We start from the raw sequence: 27,433 nt of genomic DNA, 5'->3' as shown, positions 1-27,433 counted from the left end.
GGAGTGAAATTAAATGAAACTAGATGAGTTAAGATCATGTACTCATTTGTTGTTTTTGCGCTAATTTTTTTCTCTACACTCTTGGCAGAGGCGTCGTCAGGGTTATATTTTTGAAGTCCTTATATTTTTAGTGACGAGTTTTACAAACCAGCGCCACTCCTGTCTTTATTATTCACCTAAAGTCATTTTTAATGATTAAAACATTTTAAAATCTCTTCTAATTTTCTATCAATAGATTTTTTTTCAGCAACCTTAGAATAACAACTCACAATGAATGAACTTGCTACATGTACATACTATCAAAAAAAACCAACATTACTTTATATTCACTAGCGTTTTGTTCCGTGTAGTGGTAGCATATTTTTTTCCGTCCTAAGCACTTACCACAGGCGCCACTGGCACCAAGTTTAAACACTCTAAATACTACTTTCGTTTATTTTCAACCTATTTAATTTATTAACATATTAATTGCGGTAAAGTTAAGAATTACAGTCAACGAGCAAAAAATGTATTCGCAAGTGACAGACTGTGACTGAAGACAGTGATTTATAAGTGACAGTTCTCGTTCGTGACACTTCGTCTAATCATTTTTATTCGTATGTTCGTTTTTGTGAATTTAATTATCAAAACTTAGTTTCGTGTATGCATGTATTTACAATGTAAATTTATTTTTTAATTTCATTATATTTCCATTATCTACGTTAAGATTTTCTTTTAGATTAATGCGATAAAACGTTTTAATTCAATGGAAAGTTCTAAATAGGAAATTACTTCGCTTACTTTCACTTTGCTTTTGAATATCAAATTTCTGCTAGTTAAAATCAAGTGAGCAAACGTCCAGCTTTGATATTCCTTATAATAAAAATATATTTCCATAAAGCAGACTAAAAAAAATATTTAATAAAATGTACCGAAACGCGAATTGAACTTTGAATTATATTTGAACTGTGTGTGTTTACAAGACAGTGGATGCGAGGATACAAAACCGACATTATATTGTTGAACATCGACTGGCAATTTTTTAAAGGTAAGTCTTTATTTTTTGGCATATATTGGTAGACGAGCTTACGTTCTGTCTGGGGTTAACAGCTTACCAAAACCCTCAGAAGCGATATCAAGGACCGCAGCTACCCACCCTGAGAACTATCCTAACACATCAAACCGGAACACAAGACTACATTGGGGTAGAAATCAGCAGAACACTTGCAGCAACATCATAAAATACCATAACAGCTTATAAAGTTTATTTTCAATTTGTTAAGGCTTCTTATATAAAATATTAACTTAGCTCTTACATACTATTTTGATTTTAAAAAAGGAGTCAATACAATCGAATTGATTTTTAAGTTTGATTACATGAGGATTTTAGTAGATAGCAACTTAGCTTTGCCCTGGCATTACTGGCGTCTAAGTGTGATGGTAACCACTCACCATCAGGTGGGTCATATATGCGAATGCCTACAAAGGCAATAAAAAAAAGTAGAGTAATATTTAATATCATGAAAACCTAACAATTACAAATTAATGTTAGAATATAATGTTAATTGAATAAATTATTAATTTTATATACATTTAATACAATAGGTTAACTAATCTTAATTATATAATTATTATTAGTAAAAATGTACTTTTGATTCACTATTAAATTGAATTAATGGAAACAAATTGACAGAAAATGTGAATATTCATAGCAGTAAAAAGAAAACAAGTTAATGATAACATCATTTTGATAATGGTATTTTGTGTGACATCTTATTTTTTATTTTTGTTGTTATACTTTCTATTTATATTTGAATTTGATTCACAACATAGTCAGTACTTTGGGGAAACAAGCTTTAGCTTCTGGAATTACTTATACGGGGTCTCATTTGTTTCACTCAACCATAACACAGGGTTCCTAGCTTGGTGCCATTAGATGTGGAACAATAATCTAATTACTAAATCAATTTTAGCCTTTTTTTTTTGCCATTTTAGCCAGGAAAAGCCTATGTCCAGCAGTGGACTGCTATAGGGTAATTATGATGATGATCAAATAATCTGTATAACCAAGAAGTTTGCAAATTCAATACCAAGTTAGTGTGTTCAATTATTATACTTATATTTTTCATCTTATTAATTAATTATCTTATTAATAATTATTAATCTTTCTAAAACTAACCAAAAAACAGCAGATTAACAAGATTAAAATCCATTCAGAAATAAGCTAATGAGTATAGTTATAATTTCATGCTAAATAAATAGCACACTTTGTTAACTTTTAGTATCAATGTTCACATTAGCCATATATTCAACTTTTTTACCAGAATATTGGCTAAGAAATTGGGATAGTCAAACCGAATAAAGTTATTTTGGCCATATACATATTAACAATAAAATATATCAAAATATGTCTATAAGGAACATATACACAATTTAATATACAAAAATTGATTAATTTTAATAAAAATGACATTATTACAAATTGAATTGATGAATTTGTACCGACTAAGCTTCGTTGAGCTCTACCACTAATTGTACCTATTCTTAATATTTTCGTAACTGGTTTTATTTTAATTTGATAACATTACTTAAATTTAAAAATAATAAATGAAGTCAGTTCTTATAAAAACAATTAATTCCTCTGTGTTATCTTCATGGCCTCACACTTGCACCTACGATAACCCTAAATGTAAAAATATTTATTTTCTGGGTATGTATGTTTTATCCTGCTTAATTATGTTGATATGAAATAACCTTGACCAAAAGACACGGTCTAAGAAAAGATCGATTATTTGTTCTACGAGGAATACTCTGAGGAATCATTTTGATCGTCGAATCACTTCGGTTATTTCATTCAACCTAAAAACACTGTGTTCATCTATAGTGCCTTTCCAGAGATATTTTTCGCCACGTACTATCCGGCTGTGGAGTAAACTGCGATGTTTTCAGAGTGCTAACAACTTCCTATTTTACGAGGTTTTAGTAGAGCCCTCAGCAGTAGGCAACGTCTTGCCTCTGCCCCTCGCATTACTGATGTCCATGTGCAGAATACTGACCGTCAGATAGGCCGTAGGTCCGTTTGCCTACAAATACAATAAAAACCTTTACATTATTATTGCTTAAAACCTATTTCGAAATTAAAAATGCATTTTTGAATATTCTTCAAATCTATTACTCGACTGGGCTACCTTTAAGGTTATTTTTTCGTCAATGTAATCACGTGATTCAATTTTATGAAATACGTAAGTTGGTTGTAGTCTGTCGCGTCTACAAACATTTGTTGATGTTAAGTTACAACAAAGTTTAATGGTTCAACAACAACAGGATATCCGATAGTTGAACGTTTATCTTGTTATCAAATTCAGTAGTATAAATGGGTCATTTGATATCCCTGGTGGGGCGCACCTAATCGTACGTAATTATCTGTAATTGAGCTCACAAACGCTAATTGACTACAAACATTTGATATGACGAGCGGTGTGTGTGTGTTTTTTGTGAATTTGATTCGCTGTCTTGTGCATTAAGCTCTGTGCACCTATTTCGGCACATTTCTGTTACTAAACAAACTGCCCATGAGCCACTTTGAAGGGTACGTAAAGACTGTTCTTTATTAGAACCTAATTAGAAGTTCAAGCCCATCATTGTATTTGATTTGCGCAGGCGGTAGCATTTATACTGCTGTGTCTGTATAGCCGCTTAAGACCCAATGAAATGTCATGCGCAATTAAAAGATAAACTCGGTAAAAGAGGGATTATTAAAGTTTGACTTGAAATAAAATGCGTGATAATCTTTACTAAATCTAAGCAAATAACTATGTTTGTGGCTGACACGTTGTTTATCGCGTTGATTTGAGTTTTTAACACTTGTTGTTGACTCAATAGAAAATTTCTAACATAGTAACCACCAACTATGACAACTTCACTGGTAAAATTCAATTATCTCAAAAACAGTTTCTCAACATTGTTTTCGTCGCTATTCGCACTTAAAGCCTCTTAATATATATTTATTTAAAGAGGCAGTTCCACGGGTCATGTTAAAATGCGTTGGTCGCGATATTTATGAAACCATAGCAAAACGATTTGCCATATTGCGGCATAAATAGCACCACCCCCCATCTCTTCCCGCGGGCTTGGGAGCGACTAAGAGATGGTAACTGTAATCGTCGAACTCGGCTAAGAGTTCGACGTTCAACCTAACTCATTTGTTTTCATGCGCTAACCCGCCGAATTTCTTGCTGGATCTTCTCAGCGGGTCGCGATTCCGTTCCAGTAGTATATTCATTAGCGAAGCAAATGCCCTTGAGTTGTCAGGTTTCTTCCGGAGGCGCTTAGGGAACTCTTATCAAATCCCATCCTTGGCTGTGCTCGTACTCGCTCACCTGTCCTGGTGAAACTGGAAAGGCTTCCGGGCTACCAATAATCCTTTCAGCGTACCGTGATCTCCAACTGGGATTTACTGATGGAAAAGTGTATCATTAGCGAGCAAGAGTAGGTGCCTGCCTATTTTTGCAACTAAATATAATATTACAATACAATTGAGACTTCGATTTCACGTTTGGGTGAGTGGCATAATTGTGATGTCTATATGGTTCGGTAATTAACCACTAAACGGGTGACTGGAAACTCACTAAGTGAGTAGTGCGTTCGTTAGCTCGGTTACAATATCGCTGGCCCATGCTGGAATGTGAAGCCTCTCCTAGTTTCACTTTCGCCAGGTCCAGAGATAATGTAACCGGGTTGTAGTGACCTTTATAGCTACCACTATTGTATTGCTCGGTTACAATATCTCCGGACCTTGCTGGAATGTGAAGCCCATCCACGTTTCCCTTTCGCCAGGTCCAGAGATAATGTAACCGGGTTGTATACAATAATATTGTTTTTAAGACTTAGTCATTATCAATAATTTTGAAATTGATAAGATTAAACACGCGAATGTTTTATGCCAAAAAAAACACTACCATTTGTTCTAAAAAAGAGGCGTTAACCTAAGAAGAGCGCTCAGAACAAACTCAACAGTAAAATTAATTTGGAATAGAGGAGTATCATTGTTCCGTACAATAGATATTAATATTACATTTACATAATTTAACCGATGTGACTATTTTTCAAATGCTTTATTCATGAGGATTGGCTGTGCATGAGTATATATTTTCTTGAAGTCACCAAGGCTGGTCATTCAGCTGCAAGCTGTCCAAAGTGCCGAGTGACAATTGTAGTAATAACCTTGTTGCAATAACCAGTAATTAACGTACAAACATATTGTGGACTCGGATAGTGAACTTTGAATAGTAAATATTATGAAAATTATTAGGTATAGTTAGTCTTGTATAGGTTTGAATTTATCTGTCAGATGAACTCATTTAATTTCAGTGATGTCATCGTCCTTCTGTATACTTAAATGGCGCTGATGTTATTGTCGAAAGTGATTTAGACGCCGTGGGCGAATCGCTAAAAGTTACTATTGGTAAACGTGATACAATAAGAGACATACTATTTTTGTCTGCCTATATTTATATAGCCAGCAGGCCCAGGGGGCTCCGGTCACCGTCCTCGTCGAACCCGTCGCTTGCGCCAAAGGGCTGGACAAGTGAATTAACCCATAGACACGGCCCACTGAGTTTCTCACCGGGTCTTCTCGGTGGGACGCGTTTACGATCCGGTGGTAGATTCTACGAAGCACTGCTCTTGCTAGGACCAGTGTTAGCAACACACCCGATTTGAGCCATGTGAGCTCACCTACACGTCAAGGAGAAGCTGAAACATCCTCTCAAAGCTATCAGCATAGGTAGGAAAAAAAAGTCAAGGGGCTATTATTGCTTCACCTTGGTGGGTGGACGAACTCACGTAGCTCCGCCTGAAACGACATAACAGCTGAGCGATAATACGAAGTAATGGAATGTAAAAAAAGAAATTTAACGATGAAAAAAGTTTTGACGATTCGCATGCTTGTTTGTAAATAACGATTTTCTAGTCAGCTTTTTTTAATCTAATACCTTGAACGAGCTTGTAAAACTGCGTCACATTTGCTATATCATCATGAAGTCGCTTGAGACTTGAAGCTTTTAAATTTAAGAAAGCGCCATCTGTGTGCAGCGTGTGTTGACTTAAAGCTCCCAGTGGAATAACTTCAAAGCTTGTAGTTTCACTTTTCACAGGTTTCGTCCATTTCCACAAATATGCGATAGGTGGCACCATGTTTAAAAAAATACTAATGTAGCAATTTCTATATTTTAATTTTAATAAATATAAGGACTACAGTTTTCCTCACATTTTTTAAAAGAAATATCCATCACAAATCTCACATCAAGAGTATACCGATGTTGGGCAGCAACTGGAAAAACTGCAAAGTCGAATCCTCATACAACACTGACATGACTAGATCAAACATTAAGGGATATAAAATTATATTTATGTTCTTTTTGTTCGTGTTTCGTATCCTCATAGTTGCCGGTCGTAACCTGACGATACTTTCTGGTGGAATATTGAAATGGCCCAAGTTTTAGGGTATTATTAAAGTTTCCACTGACAGGTATTGCTAAGTAAACAAGTTTTCAGTATTCGGTGCTGCGTCAACGTAGGATTTAAAAAAAAAAACAACCAAATAAAGAAAAATGGCGCAGAAGTTCCCACAATTCATGCACGCGGTTTATTCATTTCACGCCAAAGGTAGAGAGAGAGCAATACTGTAGAAATAAAAATAAAACTCTACAGTAAACTTCACCATGTTTCTGCAATTATATTTCATAATTCTATCAAAACTCAAATTGTTTGTTGTAGTTTAATGAGAACTCTAGATTTCGGTTGTCCCAGACTAAGCCGCGTCTAGGAGTCGACCGCAAATTAAAAAACTTGTTTGGTCTGCAGTCCCGTGTGGTCTCTCTCAATTTGTCACTTTTAGGCTTACCGTATCTATATATTAATACGTGAAGCAAAAACTTTGTATCCCTTTTTTACGAAAATTGCACGGACGGAGGAGTATGAAATTTTCCACACTTATAGAGAATATAGAGAAGAAGTGCACAATGCTAATATTTTTTTTAAATAATGCATAAAAGATACATTAAATCAATAAAGAAAACATTACACACACTACATACCATGTATTTGACGCACACACGCATGCATACTATTTATTGTCAAACTTTTGTTCTTGACGTTTGTGATGAAATTGAGATTGTCTTTATTTATATTTTTTTATAGTGTAGTCTTGGCGAAATTTGTTATTAAAGAAGTATAAAATACAATCATAATAGTGTACAAACTTATCCCACAATTCCAATTAATTATAGTCGAATTTCGACTACTGCGGGACCTCTAGTACTCACAATTTTATTGTCTAACCTTTTTATTATTATATGGCATTTTAAAGGCGAAAGAGCTTACGGCCATTTCTTATCAAATTGTTACTGAATAATACAATGTAGGTAGCGACCGACGACCCAGTGAAAATCGCTGGGTCAGGTTGGATACAGGTGGCAACGGACAGGCCGCACTGGAGAGCGATTGGAGAGGCCTATGTTTAGCAGTGGACAGCTATAAAGCTAAGATGATGATGATGATGATGAGGTAGCGACCCATCCGCGTCGAGACGTGAAATCAAAATTTGAATTGTAGGTTTTATTGTTTACCACCAGTTACCTAATTAGACGAAATAAAAACATGAAAGTAAATACTTTAACTATGTTGTGATTATGTATAAGTATAAGTTGAGTTGTCGCAACTCTCGCCAACGCTTATAGTTCAGTGAATATTGGCCTTAACAGTGTGGGACGATGACGGCTTAACTCAATACGTGGTCGGTGATCGGTTCCTCGTTATAGTTGTGATATTGTTCCGTGATATAATACCTACACTAGAAAGTAACATTTTTCAAAACAATGACATCTTATGTTTATAAATTATGTAGTAACCTCGGTGGCCTCCACAATAGTAGAGCTAAGAGATTTTCTGTCTGTTTACGGGCTTCAAGAGTTTGGTGCCAAGCCACGTGACGTGCAGGCGTAAAACCAAGTCCAAAATAGTAGGCAGTATTATATATTCAGTTTACCTATACGAAAATTTGACAATGCCATATAAGGCACCGCCTTGTATATAAAATCGGATTGGACAGTAAACACGTGCCAATCTATAAGTTTTACTATCGACCATATTTAACGGCTCCGCAATAAATGCTTCTTGACACACAGTAAAATATTCGACTTTAGTACGAGCCGATAGATGCTTATGTGCTTATTTATTATAAATGCGTGGAAATCCCTGACACTACGCGGTTATAGTACGTATGTAGTTTCTTTATTGCCCACCTATTCGCGGGTAGCCTAAGAGGGCTATTTCAGCTGCGCACGGACTGGTAGGTGAAGAATTTGCTAACACTAGCCCTAGCAAGAGCAGTGCTTCGCAGAATCTACCACCGGATCGGAATCGCGACCCACTGAGAATATCCGGCGAAAACTCAGTGGGCTGTGTCTGTGGGCTAATTTACTCGCCGAGCCCCTCTTTGCAAGCGACGGGTTCGACGAGAACGTTGACCGGTTCGTTATTACTGGTTAATGTTACATTACGTTATTACTAGTTTCATGTTGTTATTATTGAGCCAAATATTCTAGGAGAGACGAAGGCGCGACGGTTCTTACTCTTGTATGTATTGCGGATAGAGCAGGATCAGGCTGTGATACGAGTGTACGTGGATACGTACGTACGTACCGCAGAGACGCCGACCCGTAGTGAGGCCCGTAGTGAGTGTCTATGGGCTACTTACGTAGTAGTAGGAGATAGATGTCTATGGGCTCCAGTAACCATTTAACACCAGGTGGCTCGTCCACCCATCTAAGCAATAAGAAAACAAACAAAAAAAAATACCAAATGGGTTATACCAATAGGTATACATAACTAATCTATATAATAATGATGATGAATATCTAATCAATAATAATAATTATTATTAATAAATATATGTGAGCAATCTTGCTCGGTAAATCGAAAGTTGTCATTGAAAATGAGACTTTCCCTAAAATCCCGGTGTTTCCCGAGCGCTATGACATGTCCTTCTTCAAACGAGGCTTGTGGAGAGTATTAAGCGGTAGGCAGCGACTTGGCTCTGCCCCTTGCATTGCTGAAGTCCATGGGCGACGGTAACCACTCACCATCAGGTGGGCCGTATGCCCGTCTGCCTACAAAGGCAATAAAAAAAATATAAAAAAAAATAAAAAACCTTGCTCTTATCCTAATCTGTTTTATTCACCAGCAGATGTCTCAAAGAAATAACCCTACCTTTTATAGCATAGTCTAGTACTGAAACCAAACTGTTATCAATCTATAATATGTAATTATTAGGGTAGTTTCAATAATTATCGAATTCAATACGAAACGATTGGTACATAATATTAATAGTTATTTTATAACCAAAAAATGTATTATTTTTGTTGAAACTCAAAGTAAAAACTACAGTACTAGAGGTATATATTTCAGAGTTATGAGAGAACAGAATTTAATGATAAATAGTAAGTCTAGCCGCGTCGCGGGATAAACTATACATCATACATGCCTTTCCACCCCCACCCATCGTCTAATAACATACTGTTCTCTCCTACCATTGTTTGTTTTAAACGTAGCAATGCACCAACGTCATTCTAAATATTTGTCGATATTAGAAGAATTGGGTTGCAATAATCGATTTTGTACGAAAACTTTCTTGCTCTAAATGAGAGGATGAGCTCGCGGCCCCTCTGTTTCTTAATTACTGAAGCCAGTAAACCTTGACACGTGAGGTCGTAATATCAATTATATTCTAAAATGACTATCACAAAATAAACTACAGACGTATTTATCAAGATTATTAATTAAGTACTAAACGACAAACCAACAAGACTCGACAAAGCTTAAACTCAAACGAATCAACTATGTTTCAGAACGAAGTTTCTATTCCATAGAACTAGAACAATCACGTGAAAATAACGACGTAAATTAAATAATAATTTTTATTACAAACATTAAAATGGAACTCCATTCAATCTGTAAAGTTTTAATAAAAAAAAATGTAAATTAAATGACTTATATTTTATGTTCATATAAGTATATTTCTTAATTACCGACAACCAATTTACGATTGTAACAAGCAGGTACATTCGGAAGCAATATAGGCACGTTATGATTTCACTAATGACATCACCGCGCCGTTGAAATGCAACGCGCCTGTATTAAATAACGGTCAGCTGTTGAATTACAACGCGACGGCTATGATTTCATTGTGTACAAAAGCTTAGGTCCAATAATACGATTGCCTACTCACTCCTGTAAATCTGAAATTGAGGAGCCAGCGCCAGTCGTATCGAATTATGCACTAGCTACGGCAGCGACCCCGTTCGAAAAAATTTAGTTCCGCCTTTCCCAAAGTGGGCGATAGCGCACCCTTGTGGGCGCTGCAGGCCTAATGGGGGCGGTAAGAGACCCAGAAAAAATGGGGGCGTTGTGTAGAGGGCGATTTTTAATTTCATCTAAGAGGACTTTCAGACAACGACTGAGCTCTCGCTATGGTGGTAATTACTAGGTGAAAAAATGGGGGCGCTAAAAATAATTTATTCTCAAAGTGGGCAGTTGACAAAATAAGTTTGGGAACCACTGATTTAGTTAAATGTTTAGAAATGCATTTATTACATTATTTATTATATATTGCAAATGGTTTAAAACATTCAATATAAGCATAGCGCGATTCAGAAATACCGTGTGGTAGCCTAAAGGGTGAGACGTCCGGTGTACGCGTATCAAACGATGCGAATGTGCCAGTGTTCGAATCCCGCAGGCAGGTACCAATTTTTCTAATGAAATAATTAACACGTGTTCACAAATGACTTCCACGATACAGAAATAACATCGTGTTTTGAAACTAAAGCTAACAAAAAATCTATACTTATTACATAATTTACTGTTGGTTGGTAAGTCTCCTTCCGAACCCACGGGTATGTGCCGTTACCCTGCCTATTTTTGCCGCAAAGCAATAATGCGTTTCGGCTTAAAGACGAGGACAACTGCTGTACTAATATAAGACTGAGACTTAGAACTCGTGTCCTAAGATGGGTGCCGGCATTTACTTTGTTGATGCTGATGTGAGCTTTGATACATCACGCCTATAAACATTTAAAAAGAAAAAAGCTAAGTCAAAGTTTTAATAAAAATATTTATAGTAAAAGAAACAAACATATGACAACATTTGTTTACTTAAACCTTACATTACTGGTGGTAGGACCTCTTGTGAATCCGCGCGGGTAGGTACCACCGCCCTGCCTACTTCTGCCGTGAAGCAGTAATGCGTTTCGGTTTGAAGGGTGGGGCAGCCGTTGTAACTATACTCAGATCTTAGGACTTATATCTCAAGGTGGGTGGCGCATTTACGTTTTAGATGTCCATGTTCTCCAGTAACCACTTAACACCAGGTGGGCTGTGGGCTCGTCCACCCATATAATCAATAAAAAAAATAGAGATCTAAAGAGTAAAACTAGAAAAATCATTGAAGTACACATTTAATATCAGTTCGGTATTTTTTATATGCACGCACAACAATATACCTCCCATTTCATTTATAATGATGAGATCCGGAGATTTCTTAACATCAGGTGGCCCTGCGCCCGATTACCAAACAAATAGCAAAGGTGAACAAAACTTTATCTTCTTGTTTGCGCTTTATTTTTAAACCAATTTATTTCTTAAGTCATAGGTATATGTACGTACGTAGCTTCACTAAATATTTGTTTTTAATTTATGATATGTCTTTGGAATTTGTAGGTTTATAAAGGAACCGTCTAACATATTTAATTTTGTAAAATTTACTTTGGAACAGTGAGGTATTAATATTATTATCAACACCCTAACTTTACTATTAAAAAAAAATATAAACGATATAACCTAGACAGAAATCACTTTAATTATAACCAACAATGTAAATTAACTAAGGTTAACAAAATGCAACTAAATCTTGACAACAACTAAACTTTGACAATAATAACTTTGAATAATAAAATACAACGATTGTGCAACGATGTGAACGTCCGTCCGTCCCGACTGTCGCAAGCAAAAGAGAACGATGCCTTGCGCCAACGCGTCTCGAGCCCAAACGCGCCCCTCCAACAACATCTCGCCACGCGCCCTCCCGACATCACACCATCCTTGACGTCACTTAGGCCACGCCTCCAATGTCATCATCATCTTCTAACACGGCCTCTCCTGACGGCGGAGCGTCCTCGCCCGCATTAATAGGTCCGTCTAGAGGTACTATGTCGTCATGGTGGTGTGATGGACCGGCGACAATACCTTCCTCAGAGCTATTCTCATCACCTAAAAATAGATTGTTTGCATTAAAAATGACACACAGAAATGCAATATTATGTTGCTGACCGTTGGGAAGTTGTTGTTCAGTGACAATTTCCGTAGCATGTCTTCACAAATTCTTCCAGTGGCAGAGCCCTCAGGTTGCCCGAGACAGTGACCGCAGTATATCTCAAAATAAGTTAATTTATGCAGTGGCAGAGCCCTCAGGTTGCCCGAGACAGTGACCGCAGTATATCTCAAAATAAGTTAATGTCTTATTGTATACAGTGGCAGAGCCCTCAGGTTGCCCGAGACAGTGACCGCAGTATATCTCAAAATAAAACAGTTGTCAGAGCCCTCAGGATGACCAACAAGTAGTAAAGACCGGCTTCATTTATGCCAGTTAAATGACAAAAAGAAACAAACCCAATTACTGTTACAAATTATGCTCACACTCGAAAAATGCGGTGCACACATCCGGCGTCCACTCTCCGTGCCACGCACTTATAAATTCGACAGCAGCTTCCGTGGTCTTCCCAAGTGAGCCAGAAAGAAGCTTCAGTTCATAACGTCCATGTGGCAGCGCACGCACTATTTTGTACGGGCCACGCATACCAGAATCCAGCTTTCCAACAGATTGGCTATTCTTATGCACGAAGACCACGTCGTTTTCATTGCGCTGTTCATTTACTCGAGTGTCCTACTGTTTTCGGTTTTTGTCCAGCAGTTGAGAAGCTCTTTGTCGGGCAAGCTCGCGTAAGGTTTCTCTGTTGGCACTTGTTCCTTCTAGAGCCACATCGCGTAGAACGGAACGAATGACGGGCGTCACAGCATCGCTACCAATTAACAAATATAAAGGTGAATATTGAGTGGACTTTTGTTTCGTAACGTTCAGGGTGAGCTGCAGTTTCCACAAAACTTCTGACCAATTTTCGTTTCTGAAATTTACCTCCACACGAATCATGTTAAGAACTGTTCTGCAATATCTCTCAGCCTGACCGTTACTCTGGTGCATCTCTGGCGTTATAAAGAATAAATTACTACCTACGTCTGATACCCATTGTCTAAATGATCTATTTTCGTACATTCTACCCCTATCGGTTACAATCTGCCTAGGTGCACCAAATAAAGATACAGCGTTTTCAAATACTAATTTTAACTCTGTTGCATCCTGCTTACGCATAGGATTTAGTAGACAGAACTTACTATAAGCGTCAATTATCAAGACAACAAATTTGTAACCGTTCGATTCGGGAAGAGGACCCAAGACATCACTATGTACCGTGTCAAAGGGTACGTCCGGTTTCTTCCACGACTCGATCGGCTGCAAGGGTTGACGTGGTATTTTTTTGTGTGAAAGACATACTATACAATGGCGTACATATTTACAAACAAATTGTCTTAGACTAGGAAACCAAAAATGGTTTAATATTAGATCAAGCGTCTTATCTACTCCAATATGATGATGCTCATCATGAAAGATTCGTAACAAACTGAGGCGATGTCCTCTTGGAATATAACATAATAATTTACTAGGTTGGCCAACAGAATCAAATTTATAATAAAGAACATCATTTTTAGTTACATAGCGTGTCTCATCTAATTCACCGTTTTGTAACTTTTGTATTAAATTCCGAGTTTCTTCATCAGCACTCTGTGCTATCTGTGCCCAGTTATGCGGTCTACCAATTTCACAAACATTTATAGGATTACGACTTAGATAGTCGGCATGAGATAGCACAGCGCCCTTACGATACTCTAACGAAAAATCATAATCTTGTAAGTAGATCCACCACCGAGCGACTCTCGGTAGTAAATCTTTTTTACGTTGGGTAAGCTTCAAAGCGTTGCAGTCTGTAACTACCTTGAAATGTATACCTATGAGGTAGTGCCTGAAATGCTGCAGAGCCTTGACCACAGCGAGTGTCTCCAGCTCATAGGAGTGATAGCGTGGTTCGGCGCCTTGGGTAACTTTACTAAAATATCCCACCACGCGTTTATTATTATTCCCATGAGTCTGAAGTAAAACAGCTCCATACCCTCGAGAAGAAGCATCCGTGTGTACTTCTGTTAATAATGATGGATTAAATATATTGAGGACAGGTTCACTGGTTAAACGCGTAATTATATACTGGCGTACTTGTTCCTGTTCATCACCCCATTTAAACTCAACACCTTTACGAAACAGATTAGAAATACAAGCTGTCTGCAACGAATATGCAGGAATATAGCGCCAAAAATAACCCGCTAGACCTAAAAATTGTCTAGCTTGTTTAACATTACCAGGCTTCGGGGCTCTTGTCAATGCTTCTACTTTATACGTACTCTGCCTAACCTGAACATTGCTGATAGTTCTGCCCAAATATTCAATTTCGTTAGCAAGAAACTTGCATTTTTTTAAATTAATCGAGAAGCCCGCCTTAGTTAGTGTTTCAAAGATTTCACGCAGAGTATTTAGGCCTTCATCAATGGTCTGACTAGGTATTAAAACATCATCGATATATATTAAAGCCCTCCCTGTCTCACTAAAGGCTTTCAGAGTATTAGTTATAATACGTTGATAAACAACCGGGGCATTGGCTAACCCGTAGGGCATTTTAAGGTATTCAAAATGACCTTCGGGTGTCACAAAGCCGGTTTTGTGAATGGAGTCGTTTGCTAAAGGAATCTGGTGGAAACCAGTGGCCATATCGAGGCTTGTAAAATATTTTGCGCTACCTAACCGGTCAATGTGATCGTCTATTAACGGCAATGGATAGCGATCCTTCACAGTATTCGCATTAAGAGCCCGAAAGTCCACGCACATCCTGTCACTGCCGTCCTTTTTCTTAACTAGCAATATCGGACTCGAGAACTCCGATTCAGACTCCCTAATCACACCTTTATCAAGAAGATCCTTAATAATTTCTCTAACGCGAAGTTTTTCGCTAAATGATAATTTGTAAGGTCTGTAAACAATAGGAGTTTCATTGCTGAGTCGAATTTGCATGGATCCAGTTGTAACAGTACTGGCCGCGGTACCAGTTATAAGGTATTTTGAAAATTTTCGTACCAAAGCTAATAATTTATTTTTTTCTTCACCTGTTAATGAAGTATTCACGGTAGGGATTGAATTAAGTTCAGTTGTCTCAGCAGTAAAAACCTTTTCTACCCGAGTTAAGCGCTGTATGCCCTTTTTCCTAATATACGTGACACCTTCCCGATTCAAAACGTCAGTACCGATTATGACTGGGGTATTCATGAACTTGTCACTAACAATTTGAAAGTCTATTTCTAGCGTAATTTCGGGAAACTCAACTGTCAAAGTAGTAAAATAGCGAGATTCAGTGTCACAGTCACCAATTCCTCGTAACACGCAAAATGAGGGTACTCGTTTACATTGAAAATGTTTTACAATTGATTCAGACATAAGCGAGACTGTGGATCCACTATCTATCAGGATATCGACTGGTACACCCTGTACGATCGCAGTAGCTATATCATTTTTTCTATAGTCATTTACAGTATCACGGCAAAAATTCACGTTAGATTTTCCACGAGCTTCAGAACGCTGCTTAAAGAAACACTGCTCTACTTTATGGCGCAGCTTTTTACAAAAAGAACAAGGTTCAGGCTTCTGCACAGAGGAGCTGGCAGCGGGTACAGATGTGAATCTATCATTCACAGTAGGCGAACGTTTTCTCGTTCGCTTAGGGCAATTCACTTGTCTATGGCCAAATGATCCACATACGTAACAACCGGTTCTACTAGAACTATGCTCTCTTTTACGTGATGAGAATTGTGTATTATGAAAGCGACCAGCGACAGTACGAGTATTATGATTTGTTTTTATTTGAGGTGTAGGTTTTACATATATGGAGAAAAACTCAACTAAATCGTTAGGCAATAACCTCGCGTTTGTAGCGGCCGCACGAATTTGTGGATCAACGATACCCCGGATCACTATTGCTGAAACTAATTCGTCACTAAGTCCATTTACTATGCGAAGACGCAATAAAGATCGCCTAACATATTCCGCGTATGTAGGATAGTTGTTGGAATCGGTTTTCATAACATCAAAAATGATATTTGCAACATCTACCCGACGGGGACACAACGGCTTAAACTCGCGTTTAAAATTAGACCAGCTACGGTCATTGGTGACCCATTCATTTAACCACACACGAGCATCGCCTTTAAGGCAATTACCAATATGAGATAAGCACTCCCTATCGGTCCACCTATAAATGACACGTGCATGATCAACTTCATCACACCAAACATTAATATCATTTAAATCGGGATCAAAGTTTGATATATAAATATGGTTCGGCCTTACCAGATTCAATTCATTAATTGCGCTTACAATTTTACCGGCTACCTCGGCAGCGACGCAATCGTCAGCGGAAACTCGTGGAACCGGCGTAGGCACCAATGGCGGTGTCGTGCTTTTTTTTTTTTTTTTCCTACCTAAGCTGATAGCCTTGAGAGGCTATGTCAGCGTAACCCTAACTTTAGTAGGTGAGCTCACGGGGCTCAAACCTGACGATGTTGCTAACACGAACCCTAGCAAGAGTCGTGCTTCGCAGAATCTACCACCGGATCGGAAACGCGACCCACTGAGAAGATCCGGCGAGAAACTCAGTGGGCTGTGTCTGAGAGTTAATTTACTCGTCGAGCCCTTCGTCGCAAGCGACGGGTTCGACGAGAACGGTGACCGGTGCTTGAAGTACCTAAAAGCACCGTTAGTGGATCGGGAGGATCCGAGATGACGTGTTTTGGGCGACGTCGACTGCTTTCCATTCTGTCCGCAGGATCGGGAATGTAGTTACCGGCGGCCACGATGAGAGGGTTCTCATGTCGTGCCGCTTTATCGAAGTGGCGCATCGACGCCGACTGCATATACTTACTGGTGGACTCTAAGTCCAGGTCGTCATGGAGGTCGACGTTCCTGACGAACCACGGGGCTCCGACGGCTATCCTGCAAAAACGGGATTGAATAATTTGGAATGACTTTAAGTGAGTGCGGGCCGCGTGAGCGAACACTACACTTGCATAGGTCATGACGGGGCGTATGCAAGTTTTGTAGAGTGTCACCTTATTTCTAAGGGACACTTTACTTCGCCTACATATCATCGGGTAGAGATGTCGTGCTTTGCTCAGAAGCCAGAACCACGCACGGCACCACAGCACTGCCCGCCGATCCCGATGACTCCACCGCAGGCTGCCTCTCAACAACAGTCGCTATACCAGACCTTGAATTGTCTTCCAACGCATTCAGGCGAGATACAATCGCTTGAAGTTGTTGGTACAGTCCAGGATTCGGAGAACGTTCACGTGTTTTATTATTTTTACCTCTACCTGTACTTGACTTTGACATTTCGACTTTGTTTTAGAACAATGTTTCAGAATAGCACAGTAGGCTTAAGGATACACACAAAGATATGAAAACTTTATGCGTATCCCACTTCTGATATTATCAACACCCTAACTTTACTATTAAAAAAAAATATAAACGATATAACCTAGACAGAAATCACTTTAATTATAACCAACAATGTAAATTAACTAAGGTTAACAAAATGCAACTAAATCTTGACAACAACTAAACTTTGACAATAATAACTTTGAATAATAAAATACAACGATTGTGCAACGATGTGAACGTCCGTCCGTCCCGACTGTCGCAAGCAAAAGAGAACGATGCCTTGCGCCAACGCGTCTCGAGCCCAAACGCGCCCCTCCAACAACATCTCGCCACGCGCCCTCCCGACATCACACCATCCTTGACGTCACTTAGGCCACGCCTCCAATGTCATCATCATCTTCTAACAATATATATTTTTTTCTATTGCCTTCTATGGCAGTCGTGCTTAGGATAATCATCGTCACATCATCGTTCATGGACAATAATACCAGAGGCGCAGCGAAGACACTACAATTGAATGCCCGTAATTGCGTTACTGGTGGTAGGACCTCTTGTGAATCCGCACGGGTAGGTAGGTACCACCGCCCCGCCTATTTCTGCCGTGAAGCACTAATGCGTTTCGGTTTGAAGGGTGGGGCAGCCGTTGTGACTATACTGAGAACTTAGAACTGTATCTCAAGGTGTTTGGAGCATTTACGTTGTAGATGTCGATGGGCTCCAGTAACCACTTAACACCAGGTGGGCTGTGAGCTCGTCCACACATATAAGCAATAAAAAAAAATTGCATTGTAATTTAAAACTTGAATTTTCTTCACTTGTGCAAAAAAATACAGGACACTTAAAAGTACATCATAAATTTCTAAATCTGCCTGAGCTACAGTGACAACCAAAACTTTTAATGGCTAATTAGCTCGCTGGTACCTACAACGCGGTGCCACAAGCTATCTACGTAACGAAAATTAATTTCCTGTTTTAAAACTAAATTTACCTTCTGCTTGGAAACTTATTACATATTACATAATCGAATTTCGTGTATAATACCGTTCGAGGCCTGTTGGGTAAGACGCCCGGTGTACACGTATCCAGCGATGTGGCTATGTTGAGATAAAAAAATGGAGGTCTAAAGCACTAACTACGTCTTGACTTACGAAGGAACTTCTGAATTTGAAGTAAAAAAAAATAATACAGTTTTTGCCAATGCCTTCCTATTTCTGCCGCAAAGCGTCCTGCTTTCCGATTTGAGGGATGAGAAAGCCATTATACAATTAAACTTCATGTTTCAAAGCTGGAGGGGTATACGCATTGTAATATCTGTAAACTCAGGTCATCACTTAATTGGGTACGGTATGAACTCGGCCAGCGATCTAGAGCGAGAAATAAATAGCGAAATATTTCTAAAGCCCAAACCAGTGTAAAAAGACCGCCGTGCCGTATCCAGCCAAACAGACGGCCAATCTTAAAATATGCTTGTAGACCATTGTGCCCGGAGGCGCTACAAGCGGGCAGCTAAGCTCGCATATTGCCAATTTTCTGTATGGACACACTTGAACCGTTGGATAATAGAGTGGCTCCAAAAATGACTAAATTAACCAAAATAACACATAAACAATAGCGATTCACGTTGTTGTTAAGGATAACAATACAAAATGTTTTTATCGGGACGCCAGTTTCGAAACTCATCGACTAAAGCGACTTAGGATACGGTAATTATTTATGGATATTTGTAATTTATTATAAACATTAAATGAACATAGGAGCTCTCGTTCGCGTAATAGGTGTGTAGACATGGTCGAATCCCGCCTCCAACCTGGATAGATATACCTAGTAAATGTAACAAAGTTATTGTAATAAAGTCGCTATGATATTGTCAGACCTTCTCAGCCATTTCACAAATGACCGAAAATCCTTAAATCTTACCAGGAAAGTTAAGAAAATGTACATAATAAGAACGAAGGAAAAATTAAGTTTGTCGGATATGGTCCACGTTTTCTTCTAAATATACAGTGGACACTAAAAAGACTTCATTCCGAGATGTCTGTACTAAAGGTGAACCTGTTATTTATTTACGTCAACCTAGCGATCATCCAAGAAGGTCAGCTAGTGAATAACTACAGAATAAGACCAAAATTACAGAATACGGCACGTTAGGAAATGCGCATTACACTTAGATAAATTTAGATGGCGACGTTTGCCTCATTTCGATCTTGTAAATAGATTTACGTATACAGTGTTGAAGATTGCTCATTTCCTGCAGTTTCCCATATTTGGAGTCACTTCCGGAGAGAGAAATTGAGGAAATGTTTATATCCGCCACTACGTCTCCGTGTTTGATTTATATGAATTCGACGAAATTACTTTATTATTAATTGGTTTTAGCCCTGATTGTATATGTACGTTCTTAAAGCTATTTTTTATGGCAATAAAAAAATAATATAAAAAATCTAGAGATAAGAGCTCATATGCGCCTGGGCCGTATATTAGTTTTCGTCTTATCCTTTCTAGGTTATCACACTCAGTACACACTACAGAATCGGCAGGATGCGTCGTCAGCCAGGTATCATCTTACGTAAGCGCTCACTAGTACCAAAATGCGTGTAAGGACCCAAAGAAATGTCGTAGCTGATTTTCACAAAAACTTTGTCTCTATTAGTTGTTTCAATAACTCTTTCGTATGTCTTAACATCGTGGTATTGCTTTCTTCCATGATTAATTTCATTTTTGGAGTCGCTCAATGCACTGTGGATCATCTTCTTTGGAATATCTAACACAGTTCAGGTTCTTGGTTATTTTTCAAGCCCATTTTACTAACTCTTCAGCTTCCCATTTTCTTTGGACACCTACATGTCTAGGAACCCAAACTAGATTGTTTTGTACCGTGATATTAAGATTTTGTATTCCGTCATACGTGCACTGCGGTTTCTAAAATTATAAATATTTCTTATAGATAGGATGGATCTTAAAGCCATAAAACAAGCCATACCTAATAATCATCTAGTACTCATACTCTTTCAAGTGAACTATATCAAATCTCCCTCGCAACATACCAATATAAACCTAATAAGGTACACGTATATTTTGTAATATTGTTTGGAAAATATGATGTTATTTTAGGCACATTCGAAATATCCCTTCGTGGCCTTTTGTTGACCTCTATATCTGAAAATTTCCGTGGAACAAATTGTTCTCTATTTTCGCTTCGACGGACCGTTATGCCTAATTTTGAGTTTTGAATGATATTTTTATTGAGAATTAAAATGTAACTAATAAGTTGTTCGATTCCAACAACATTTCAGCTATTTCACTTCAATAATGAAATAATAAGTAAAATAAATCTATGCTGTAAAATTCATGGTAAGTTTCAAGCAAGAAAATTGAGTTAGAACCGAGTTTGTTTAAAGCATTTTTCCCACGAATCGTGATAGAGACAGGGGCAACGTTTATACAATTTATCAATTCAAACCGTAATTTAGGTTAATGACGCCAACAATGGCCGGTATTTTAAGGCGTTGACGTTTTTTTCCTTTATTGGAAAAATACAAGTTGAATGAATCTTTTCTATAGGATATTGAAGCAAATACATCATTTTATCGAAAACGCTTTTCAGCAAGTCTGTAATATATCTTATTATAGTAACTTACCTATACTGTTTCGGATATCAAACAACGCTGAATGTAACTTTGAATCATTCAATTTTGTATTGTTATTTGAAAATATCTCTGCTTAAATTATTGTATGTGTATTTGCGGCGAATTATGGCTGGCATTAAAAATTCTAAACTCAAAATATTACCAAAGAATTGTTCTGAATTTAATTGAAATCGATTAATTTTAAACGCGGCCCTTAATTTTATCTTACTCCATCCGTAACGCCTAATGGGCGACAAGATGCTTGAATTTTGTAACAGTGGCTGGCTACATGAGGAAGTAAAGTGTGCATTCGTAACCACAATGTAGACGAGTTTCCGCGTCGACCCAAATTTTAAATATACATATTTTTATCCACACTATTATTTAACGGGTTCCTGTCATGATTTTTACATTTCATGAGTTCTCGATATTTTGGCACTGTTGAAGAAGCCCGTAACCACGGGACTAAAGACGGCGGGTAGGATGTTTATTTTAAAGGGATTTGATGACCTAGTACCTAAGACCTTTAGGTCAAGTCTTATTTTTATTTTAATGAAAACTTTTTTATATGAAAAATGATATTTTGAAATGATATGAGATGAAATATAATCTCAGAAAAATGGTGGTCATTTACTGAGACTTTTTCAGTGGACTTTTTGAAGAATCCCGAGAAACTACGTTTTGTGGCTTTGTTTCATTTTCCCACATTTGTGCACTTTTACAGTTACTAAACAGTTAATAAACCACCGTTATTACACAATTAAACCTGAAGAAACACAACTTCACTCCTCGCGTTCCCGCCAAAAAGTTCGGGTAGGATGCTAGTAACAAACAAATGACTACCTTCTCTTTAATCCGTATTTTGGTTTTACAGAAAAACAAACCAATTCGAAATCTATTGTTGTATCCTACGGTGACAGAGGCGGCTGAATGTGATAATAACACCCAACCTAAATCACAAATAAATGGGAATAGCTGCTATTCTATCCGGGTGGGTATTGTTGATTGAAATAATATATCCATCAAACCGTGATGGTTGACATGGTTACTTCGCAGCGAAATGATTTTTGCAATTCATTTTTATCGGTAAAATGTACAGAGGCACATAAAATAATCATTTAAGGTTAGACAAAAGCACATATAAGTCAACAGTTTACCGCTGGTTTAGCGAATCTGAGCGCCTTCGCACCCACGAGTAACTTATGTAGTCGTTTTTTTCTCCTACCCAATCATTGGTAGCCTAAGGTGCTATTCCAACTACGCGCGGAGCAGTAAGTAGATGAGCTCACGGGCTTAACCTGAGATTATCGCTAACACTGACCGCGACAAGAGTAGTGCTTGGCTGAAACTACTATCGGATCGCAAATGCTGTACACTGAGAAAATTCGGCGAGAAACTCACTGGATAGGTCATAGAAAGAATCGCCCTTTGACGGTTCTTACGGGAGTGAAAGACACACTTTTACAATTAATAATAATTAACCTTTGATTTTATGTTTATCTTGTATCACGCTTATATTGTAAAAGGGGAAGATGTTGAGGGGATATTGACACTGATTAATAAACGGTACCCTGACGTTTCAATACACAACAACATCAGGTCTCGGTCGGAATATCGGTCACTTTCGCTTGATACTATAAATATAGACAGTCGAACTTATGATCCATTTGTTAATAAGTGGTAACAACGTGAATGCCGCTCACGACATGGCTTCTAAGTATTAATTGTATGGTAGAAGGGCTATTCAAACCTTCAGCCTTAAGCTCATAACTGCACAACACCAGAAATAGGCAGTATGGTGATACTTACCCGTGCTCAAGCTCAAAATACACGATACCACTAGTAAAGCAGTTGAGAAACAAAAATGTTAAATTTTAAAACTATATAAAAATTCAATGTGACTATTATTAACATGTCATCTTTCTTATCTTCTTGCAATGTACGCTATAAAAATATTACATTAAATTGTCGGTAATATTTATGACGTATATTATCACACACACCTCGTAAAAAAGTATATTCTTTTTTTTATTCATCGTATGAAGAATTATTGACATAATTGCAACATCAGTGATCAATGCTTGATTATAATCAGGGCTTAGTAGTTAATGTTAATTACAATCGTGTAATTATCTGAGTAACGTAAGCCGACTAACTCTAATCACCGACCCCGTGAGGATATCGCTTTCAACCGTCCGGCACTGTAATGTTTCAGAAATGCAGATTCACATAGAACAACAAGTTATCATAATTGCTTAAACGTCACTCATACAAATAAGACTCTTGACCTAGAAACGCTCGCCCGTGTCCATTATCAATGACAATAATCATTAATTTTTTTTTTTTAATCTGCCATTAGCCTTTCGGGTCTATTCTGGCTTTGTCCTGGCTAGTAGGCACGAGTACAAGAGGCTTAGGCAGAAATAATTTACGAACATCTGCCCTAATGATGCTTCGTTGAATCTAGAACCGGATCGAAATCATGAGACCACTGAGTAGATCCGGCGAGAAACTCAGTAGGTTGTGTCTATGGGTTATGTAAATGTCAAACTCTTCGCATTCGCCGAGAACGATGCCCGGTGCTTGGAATGGCTATAAGCACCCAGAGTGGATCGAGAGGATCCGAAAGAACATCTCTATTCGTTGCTCCGTCGTCTGGGATGTAACTTGCGGCGGCTACGATAAGAGGGTTATCATACCGTGTCGCTTTCTCGAATAAATTACAATATATTGCAAATAGGCTGCTCCACGTGATTACCGACTTATGACGTTACATGCACATGACTATTATTTTAATTAGATGTCAAACTTATAATCACTAAAATACTCTTACTGGTGGTAGGACCTCTTGTGAGTCCGCACGGGTAGGTACCACCACGCTGCCTATTTCTGCCGTGAAGCAGTAATGCGTTTCGGTTTGAAGGGTGAGGCAGCAGTTGTAACTATACTAGAAACCTTCGAACTTATATCTCAAGATGGGTGGCGGCATTTACGTTGTAGATGTCTATGGGCTCCAGTAACCACTTAACATTAGGTGGGCCGTGAGCTCGTCCACCAATATAAGCTATAAAAGAAACTCTGACACCGCGACCGAGATTACGCTCACCTTTGTCATTTTTATTTGAAGAAATCGAATTTTGTATTCATTTGAAATTTCTAAATCCGAGACCTAAATACGAGTAAATTAAATATGCTAATACTCGTGGTACATATAAAGCGTTATTATTAAAGAGTATGAATTAAGCAAAATAAAAAAGAACAGAAGGATATTATTTTTTACCACAATATTTTTTTTATTGCCCTTGTAGGCAGACGAGCATACGGCCCACCTGATGGTGAGTGGTTACCGTCGCCCATGGACTTCAGCAATGCCAGCCAAGCCGCTGCCTACTGTTTAATACTCTCCACAAGCCTCGTTTGAAGAAGGACATGTCATAGCGCTCGGGAAACACCGTGGAGGGGAGCTCATTCTATAGCCGGATGGTACGTGGCAAAAAAGACCTCTGGAAACGCACTGTGGATGACCGCAGTGGCTCCAGGTAGTATGGATGAACTCTACTCCGGTGGCGGGCGGTGCGATTGTAAAAACGAGATGGAGAAAGCCACAATATTTCACGAAAAAATTACAGTGCATTGAACTGTACAATAATGTTCCAACATTCATTCATTCCTCCAGCATTAACAACAATGAGAATAAATAATGGCATAAATAGGTGCTCATTTAAAACAATAACATGAAAAGTAAACACAATACAGCTGTTCAAAAATATTTGAAACGAAATTTTGCGGTCATTAAACTTTGTTCATTTGCACAACGATTTCACTACAGACCGTAATGTAATGTATATTTAGTGTATGTAGTACATCGACCGTCGTCCTCTAGGATACATTACGCGATGCCTTCCGTGTTCATACTTAATGAGGACGCTTCCTTGCAGTCGGAATCAACGCCGGAATGCACTTTACTTTCCGACGAGAGCCTCTCGCTTGTTTCTTTTACTAAATTAAATTCTTGAATGAAAAAAGAACCTTTTTTTTTTTGTTGCATATATGCGTGGACGAGCTCACAGCCCATAGACTTCTACAAAGTAAATACCGCCATCTACCTTGAGACATGAGTTCTTCTTTTCTTCCTATTCGTACACTCTTGACAGAGTGGTCGTGGTCATGCATCAGTCGGATCCTGCGATACCGATGCTCTCGCGATGCGACGTCATATGGCACGATGTTTCGCAGAGTGAGAACAATCATTTATGTTGGAGTGAGTCACAGATTTTATGAGGTCGGTCCATCGTGTTGGAGATCGTCCGCAAGATCTTTTGCCCTCGACTTTCCCTTGCACCACCAACCGCTCAATGGAGTCCTCATTACGAGTGACGTGCCCGAAAAAGTTCTAAGGTCTCAGTTTTAACAATACAACGGCTGCCCCACCCTTCAAACCGAAACGCATTACTGCTTCACGGCAGACATAGGCAGAGCGGTGGTACCTACCCGTGCGGGCTCCAAGAGGTTCTACCACCAGTAATAAATTAAAACCGAATTGTTTTTCTCTGACGCTTTATTAGAACCGATCTTATTATAATGTTGAATTTCACTGTTTTCCTTAGTCTTCTAGCATGCCGCACGTAGAGTTTACTAAAATTGCTATTTGGATGGCTTTTGTTATGAGTTTTAGTAGGTCGCGGACGAGGTCAAATGTTCGTATCAAATGTCAATACATTGTTAGTAACATGGACAGTGAACACTTAGTAAACTCACTTCATGTTATGAAATTTAACTTGGCTTAAAAACAACACAGGTTACTTACTGGATCAAATACGGTCACTATAATTATATGATTTATACAATTTTAAGCATATTTAGCGAAGGGTATGACGATTATTTATAACTTATTCTTTTTTACAGTGTTCACGTGTGTTCACGAGTGCTCACGATTGACAACGTATTCATAATTTATTAAATTGTGAAATGTGTAATGCAATTATTATTGTATTTGCAGTGTATTTGAAATTATTTGATTAAAATTCAATCGCTCGCTATTTATTTTAAAAAAATTAAGGTTTTGGGGTTTAATCGTAATACGTTCTAATGATCTAAGATGTTAGATTGCTTGTAATTTTTCTAACCTCATAAGATATCAAAATTATAGAATGGATTAAAAAATGATTTTTCTCTCTGTAAAAAAAGTTTTTTTTTTAAATATTTTAGTAAAATTTCTTGTCATCAAGAATAGATGTCGGAATAAGAAGCGATGTAAAGAATGCCCCTATCGAGTGGAGGCTCCACATTGTCTGCGGCCGCCAGTAGTGCTTCCCTCGAGTACTTTGAGAGGGTACGTACGCGCCCTCAGGCATCCACTCCGTACGGAGATCCGGAAAAGATTAATTCCCCGAACTCAATAACCTATATTTTTAATAAAAATGTACCAATTTTAGAGACGCGATTGTTATACAAGTATTTTAAACGCAATTTACTTTTTCTAAGGCGTCGTGGTAGGACCTCTTGTGAGTCCGCACGGGTAGGTACCACCACCACCGCTTATTTCTGCCGTGAAGCAGTAATGCGTTTCGGTTTGAAGGGTGGGGCAGTCGTTGTAACTATACTGAAACCTTAGAACTTATATCTCAAGGTGGGTGGCGCATTTACGTTGTAGATGTCTATGGGCTCCAGTAACCACTTAACACCAGGTGGGCTGTGAGCTCGTCCACCCATCAAAGCAATAAATAAAAAAACTTTATTCAAATTTACTACACATTTTAATATTAGCCAATTAAGCTCAAAGACAAAACCAGACCGGTTGTTGATATATTTTTCGGTCTGCATAGAAAATAAACGATTTATACCAATATATTAAACCCAGGAATCTCAATGATTTCGGACAATAATCTTGCAAACGTTTCGTTCTCATATACTATCACCATCGTAGCTTTTATTTATTTTCATATGTTCGTCAGTTAGTTAACAAAGAATATTGCAATATCTAATTACATCGAAAAATGCTGCCACAATCCTAGAATTGACTGAATAACAAAAAACTTCTTTGTATCTTCTATATATTAATACGTGAAGCAAAAACTTTGTATCCCTTTTTACAAAAATTGCGCGGACGGAGGAGTATGAA

General features: G+C 38.2%; 2 protein-coding genes across 3 annotated transcripts in view; one reads left to right on the top strand and one right to left on the bottom strand.

Annotated features, from left to right (window-relative positions):
* Positions 1-507: 507 nt before the first annotated feature.
* FDL (fused lobes) overlaps positions 508-27,433 on the top strand; it is an 88,751-nt gene continuing 61,825 nt past the window's right edge. Inside the window, exon 1 of one of the 2 annotated variants that reach the window (XM_028171376.2) lies at positions 508-1,027. The gene's annotated coding sequence lies outside the window, so the exon portion shown is untranslated. Of the gene's footprint in view, positions 1,028-3,460; positions 3,569-27,433 lie in introns of those variants that run through there. The other variant, XM_028171381.2, reaches the window with a different exon arrangement.
* Positions 15,154-19,164, bottom strand: LOC149500875 (uncharacterized). The gene is made up of 3 exons (XM_089735499.1): positions 19,094-19,164; positions 15,658-16,706; positions 15,154-15,227 (listed from the first exon to the last, which is right to left on the bottom strand). The coding sequence occupies exons 1-3, from the start codon at positions 19,162-19,164 to the stop codon at positions 15,154-15,156; spliced, it is 1,194 nt and encodes a 397-aa protein (XP_089591625.1).

Source organism: Bombyx mandarina, chromosome 19, assembly GCF_030267445.1.
Source record: "Bombyx mandarina strain Sakado chromosome 19, ASM3026744v2".
NCBI classification, from domain to species: Eukaryota; Metazoa; Arthropoda; class Insecta; order Lepidoptera; family Bombycidae; genus Bombyx; species Bombyx mandarina.
The sequence above is the reverse complement of the archived record's forward strand: the minus strand, read 5'-3'. Positions and strand labels throughout refer to the sequence as shown.

Coding starts and splice junctions, on each gene's coding strand:
- LOC149500875 (XM_089735499.1), bottom strand. CDS start 19,164: ATGGTCTACAAGCATATTTTAAGATTGGCCGTCTGTTTGGCTGGATAC. Junction 16,707..19,093: donor ACGGCGGTCTTTTTACACTG/GTTTGGGCTTTA, acceptor AAAAAAAAAAAG/CACGACACCGCCATTGGTGC. Junction 15,228..15,657: donor AATTGTAAAACATTTTCAAT/GTAAACGAGTAC, acceptor TATTGTTTACAG/ACCTTACAAATTATCATTTA.